The 6,337-nt window shown below is 42.3% G+C and overlaps 1 protein-coding gene across 8 annotated transcripts in view; it reads right to left on the bottom strand.

Moving 5' to 3' along the window:
• Positions 1-1,372: 1,372 nt before the first annotated feature.
• PIKFYVE (phosphoinositide kinase, FYVE-type zinc finger containing) overlaps positions 1,373-6,337 on the bottom strand; it is a 63,529-nt gene continuing 58,564 nt past the window's right edge. For all 8 annotated transcript variants that reach the window (XM_064434249.1, XM_064434252.1, XM_064434248.1 and 5 more), the window contains 2 exons: positions 5,889-5,963; positions 1,373-4,822 (listed from right to left, as the gene is read on the bottom strand). In XM_064434249.1, coding sequence (XP_064290319.1) covers positions 4,707-4,822; positions 5,889-5,963 — 191 coding nt within the window. In that variant the 3' untranslated portion in view covers positions 1,373-4,706. The remainder of the gene's footprint in view (positions 4,823-5,888; positions 5,964-6,337) is intronic.

The following is a 6,337-nucleotide window of genomic DNA, read 5'->3' as shown; positions in this document are numbered from 1 at the left end:
GAATATTGTTTTTCCATAAAGCAGTTCAAATGAACATGAAGAATATATAATTTCTACATGTTATAGGCTGCTATGGAGTCACCTGAAGTTACCTTATTCTTTTTCTACCTTAACAGACACATTAACAAAAATACACGTCAGTCAGAATTAATTACAGCTCAACTAGAAATTCATATAGCTGACCTGATTTGTTTCTAGAAAATATTCTCCCTATAATATGTATTTTAAATAATACTTACAATCCTATCAGAAAAAGAAAACATTTTCTTTCTCTTGTTATGTGCATATGCGTACATTAAGCAATCCCAGTTTTGCTGTCGTAACTCTTTCACCTGGCAGGTAGTTTATTTTAGTTATGACACAAGATCTCAGCCAGTACAGTAACAAGCCCATACCCAAGATACTTCATTTTTTCATACCCAGGGTGTTTCATGTTTGCTGAAGCTATATTAGAAAAATATCCTATGTAAGCAATGGAGTAAAGTTACTATATTCCCATACTGTCTTTTCAACTGTAATTCAATGCTCTTTTTGTGTTCACTTACTTTATTATCCTACCTTTGGTCATTGGATCATTATTTCTTGAACTAAGGCTGCATTTGTGCTTCTCAGCTTCATGCCAGAAGCTCTTTAAGTCCCACCACTCATCTCGATACCCACCAAAGGCAGCACTGCCCCTGAATTGAGTATCCCATCTTTTCCTTGCTCATACCCCCATGGGGGGACAGGTTGTGATGCAGTTTCATACTGCAGCAGATGAAAGAACTCACTCACCTGGCAAAAAATGGTGACTGCACAGAATACAGGTAAAATCCTCAAGTTTTAGATAGCGTTTTATATTCTAGGAATGAACAAGTCTCCTTCCCAGAACTGATCACAAATTATTTTAAGCCTTAGCAAGAAGGTTAATACATACCAGATTAACATGAGACAAGCAAGAGAATACATTTCTTTGCAGACCTTCTTGGATTTTTTTTTCTTTAGCTAGTCCACTTAAAAGAAGATTATGGAAATACCTGGAATGTTTTCTACACTGTGGCAGAACTGGGCAAAGGCACACCACCACCTGCTGGACAAAACGGGATCCCTGTCTCACACAGCACTGTGGTAAAAGCAGCTGCAGAGAAGACAGAACTGTGCAAAAGGTTATTTGCACATTCTACTGCCACTGCCCTGGGGAGCTGCCCAGAGGTGCTGCTGCATCAGAGGAGACAAGCTGTGAGGTACAGAGACAGGACAGGCATCTCACACTGCAACAAAGCTGGCACTCTCCAGCACAGCAGTCCCTGCACAGTGAGCAGTGGCCTTGCCTCTGATCAAGAAAATGGGGTGCAATGAGACCTAACTGCTCCACACATGGAACAGACTCAAGTACGCTTTAGTCACTTTATTTGTATCTATATACATTACATTTTGATTCTCCAAGTAGTCAAGGCAATTATTCTCAAATAGTTTAGTACATCAACTTTATAAAATACAGCTGAACCAAGTTAGAATAGAAATGCATACATTATAGTACATTAAGTGCTTTGAAGAATGACTAGTCTGGCCACCAGCTAGTGAGCAATTCATTTGGTTTTGGTCATTCTCACAGAGGAGACTCCACAGGTAACTCCCCTGAGCCCCCTAGAACTGCTCTACCAGCAAGAGTCCCTCATGTGCTTTCTGGGGACAGAATGAATCCCTGGGCATTCTGCTGTCCACATGCTGACTCAAAGTCATTGCTTCTGACTTGGACAAGATTTAGACATTTGTCTCAAGGCCTCAGATCAAAACAACAGAAGAGTCAGTGTAGCTCTGAAGAAATTCAGTCTTCATATTTGAAGCTGGGATTTACTTACACATATGCTAAACCTCTGTTAGAAAGAAAGAAAGAAAGAAAGAAGCTCTGACCAAAGGCTTCATCCTTAGTAATTCTACAGGGACACAGACTGAACACAGTAGCTCTCCAAGATTTGTTCTGCATTAAGTACTGCTCTCCTTCTGAGAAAATTAAGCTTGGTCGCAATTGAAATGTCAGGACAACTATCATATTGAAAATGGAACATTTGAGGAGACCCATTCAGCTGCTGGGATTTGGAGTAGAAATGCTTACAGCTTTGTATCACAGAATACCCAAGATGACCCAACTCCAGCTGATACTGCAGCTACTGTGATACTCGTGACCAGGAGTTTATACTCCAGTCTAATCAGAACTAGTCTATCAGCCACATCCTGGCCAAAAACTAACTGTTGATACCAGCTCAAGATCATTCCTACAAATCTCTCCAACTGCTGTAACTTCAGCCCAAGAAGTTGGGCCATGACCATTCACATGTCTCTGGCTCTGTTCACAGGCTGCAAAACAGTGGAAGATTCTCTCTCCCTTCTGCAGTGCTGAGGGCCTCGTGCTGGCACTTTCAGAGGAGTATCAGCAACTGTCAGGTGGTGAAGCTGCTCACAGCCATCTGCTCAGGACTCTGGCACACAAGCAGCACAGAGCAGCCACACATCCCAGGACAAGGATGAGGGTTACTGGTGACAGAGTGGGCTAGCACACATCAGCCTAGTGCAGGTGCCATGCCCACACTTGTGCTCCATCCACCAATCCACATACTGACAAAGGTGGAAGACAACATAATCAGCTGCTGTTGGGTCACCTTAGCTGGCAAGGACAGCCAAGTTATTGCCTGTAAACTTTAAGAAGGGAAGGAAGAGAACACATGTAAACTTCAACTGAGACTGGAACATAGGCTGCATGGCAGGTTCTTTCACACTGATGAACCAAGACAGTAGGTAGAGGCCACAGAAGTGGGAGCAGCACTGAGTTAATGGACTGGTTGACCTCATTAGACAAGGCCACACACAGCCAGGCAAACTGGGAGAACATTTCAACAAAAGAGACAAGATGCATCCCAGAGGTGATCAGCAATACCTGATGTGCTGTGTTGAACTGAAGCAAGGAGTACTGTGCCCTCTTTCCACAGCACACATCACTGCAGCCTTCAGCAGTGCATCCCCAGAAACAATTCTCACATTGCACTGAGGAAATCAGGACACTTTCTTTTCTGCTGCTTCAAGGCCAGCATCTTTGCTCATCCTCTAGTACAGTGTTGCAATAGGGTAGGGAAGGCTCCTTCCAACACAAATGACTGTTGCCTCCTGGCAGCTCAGACAAGAGCTGCACTGGTTGGTTTTGGAGCAAATAGCTCAATTCTCACTGCTGGCCTTTTCCTTTCTCAGTGCTACCTGCTGCTGGTCACTCCTCAACAGCCACCACCATCTGCTGCAGAAAAAAATACTGAACAAAATGCACATTTCAATCCATAGTTAGAGTGATGAGGGCATTATGAGGCAATGGTTAGAATGAGCAAGTGATCACTAAGAGCTATCCTCTCCCAGATTCCATGTTCATTTGATGTTCTTCCATCAGAGACTGGAAGTCAAAAGACAGTATTCTTGCCTTTCAAACTCATTAAAGCTCCTCTTATTTACTGGCCTGTTATAAAGAAACTAAAAAGTACACTCATCACCTACAAAAATGAGCAATTTTTTTAATGGAAAGAAATGCTTATTGTAATAATATAGAGACTCATAGATCTCTGCACATCTTATGCATCATACAAGATACTTGTTAGTTCAGGTTTTCCTTTTTACAGAAAACAACAACTACATTCATTTCTGTGACCAAAAAATATCATGTCATGAATGCAAGACAAACATTCTCCTGCTCCTGGCAAAATTTCACCATGAGGTAATTGCATTGCTTGAAAGTAAAGGGAAACTGAAATGAATTTGAAATTATCTGCCAGGAATGATAGTTGCATTAAGAAGAAAGTTGCAGTATGCACTTTGTCTAGCAACTTATTACCTTTACTAAGGAAAGGGTTAATCTGCTTCATAACTATAATCAATCAAGTCTTGTTAAATTAAAGTGTATGTTAGTTACCTGTTTCCAGGAATTTGAGCAACATTCAGACCAAAGTACTGTTTAGGAGTGAAGGGATATGTTTTGAGTTTTGCAGTATACTGATGACTGACAACCCATTTTTATGGGATGCAGCTAAAATGTGATTATGATAGATAAACCAGAGCTGTACTGCAGTAACATAACTTAAAAGATGGAGTCATAGGGCATTATAGATGTGGAGCTGCCTTAAAAAAATACTGTTTACAGAACCCAGTAAGAATTAAAACTATGGAGCATAAACAACACAAGTTATTAATGGATCCTATATAGTTCCATTACAGACCTCTGCAACCTCATGAATTAACTTCATTCTTCTCTCCCCCATCCACATTTTGGGGGCTTATTTCACATTTTCAGTACCAAGTATCCACTACAGAAGCATGAGCTGCTCATATTCCACACCATTTTGGCAGTGCAAGACTTCCAGAGATCATGTAGTTCTTCACGTACCATCAGGATCTGGACAGAATCTCAGTCCAATACTTAGGAGATAGCATCACCTTCCCTACTGACAGCAGGGATGTCACTTAGCAGTGCTGTTCAGTGGTACCTTACAGTTTAGATCCTTACTGAGGCAGGTTTGCTAATTATCCTCCAAGGGGGGATTAAAGTGCAAGCAGATTTCACACTCTGCAACATGATGCACATGGTCAGTGTAGACATGGAATTGCAATCCTCTTGCTGCTGGACAGACCGCTGGAAGAGAGTGGCCTGTAATGTCATCGTCCTCTTGTGCTTTCCCAATATGGGCTGTAGCTCAGCAATTCAGGCCCAGTCCTGTCCAATGGTCTGGCACCATCAGGAAATACTTGTCCATAGCTTCACAAAACCTGGTCCGGTACAGTTCTGGAGAGACCACAGTGGGCATCTTACCTAATGTGTAAGAGTCAAGAGCAGTTAGAAATGGGCTAAAGATACTGCAGTACAGACAGATGTCACATGAGATTACACCAGCAGACAGCATAAACTTGAAAGCAACAAGATAGGACCTCATAAAGTTCAACAACAAACAAGCATGAGGTTTTGCACCTGGGAAAACATGAAGCAGGAGCACAGCACAGGCTGGAATCTCCTTTTGGGAGCAGCTCTGTGAAAGGGACCTGAGGATCCTGGTGGACAAGCAGCTCAGTGGGAGTGAACAGTGCTGCTGTGGCAAAGAAAGCCACTAGGAAGGACACTGGGCTGCATCAACAAGGACATCACCAGCAGAGAGACAGAAGGACAGAAGTCCTTCATTATCCCACCAGTATCCCAGCATATCTTCCACCTGGAAGGTGCTACTTCCAGGCCATACCTGGAATACTGGTCTCAGTTTTGGTCCCTGCTATATTAAAAAAAAAAAAAGAAAGGAAAAAAAAACGTGGACAGGCTGAAGAGGGTTCAGAAAAGGATCACAGGGATGATCCAAGGACTGGGAAGCCTGCCGTATGAGAAAATGCTGAGAGAACTGGGTTTGTTCAATCTTGGAGAAAGGCTGCTTAGAGAAGACCATATCACCATGTTCCAGTATTTATAGGGTAGCTAAAAAGAAGACAGAGACTCATTTTACAAGGAGCCACATGGAAAAGATATGGGGTAATAGATATATGTTATTCCTGGACAGATTCCTCAAGAGGAACATTTTTCTCAATGAGAACAACCGGTCATTGGAATAGTCTTGCCAGTGAAAGGATGGATTCCCCAACAGAGGGGATTTAAGATTCAGCTGCACAGGGTGCTGAGCCATCTTGTCTAGACTGTGCTTTTGCCAAGAAAGGTTGGATCAGATAACCCTTGAGGTCCCTTCCAACCTGGTATTCCATTATTCCTTCCTCTGTTCTCGACAACTTAATCTTAAATTTGCATGGTGGGGAAGTTGTGACTTTCTCAGCAGTGTTATAGAAAGCTTCCATGTAACAAGGAAACATGATCAAAATCTTTGCTTTCAGTCTGGACTTACCTTGTCCTCCCAAGATGCCAGTTGACTTTACCACCATTTCAAGCTTTTTGTCCCAGGTAAAAGTACGAATATAGTCTGTTACAACAAAAAAAATCCACACACAAATACGTTTTATTTGTTTTAATCCAAGTAACACTGTTTTAAAATGTATCTGTTTCCCCCCAAAGAGGACAGGAAAGCAGCAGTGCTTTATAGTCAGAGCTTCATTGTTTTCCCTACCACTTGCCTCATTTTCTGTAGTATTGATTACGTTTGGGTAGGGTAAATACAGTCTCTCAAAAGTCCAGCAAGATTACAATGAACTCTCCCTGTGTCCACAAGAACAGGCTGCCCAAGCACATCTGTCTTTATCCATGTTAGAGTGTCAAGGGCTCATTTACAAGGGTCACTTCACTCACCCTCATCCCAGAAGCCCCACTAGAAGCAATGAGGCTTGGACAGATCTCCAT

The sequence above is a fragment of the Passer domesticus genome, chromosome 10 (assembly GCF_036417665.1).
Source record: "Passer domesticus isolate bPasDom1 chromosome 10, bPasDom1.hap1, whole genome shotgun sequence".
NCBI classification, from domain to species: domain Eukaryota; kingdom Metazoa; phylum Chordata; class Aves; order Passeriformes; family Passeridae; genus Passer; species Passer domesticus.
This window is presented reverse-complemented; position numbering and strand designations above follow the sequence as displayed.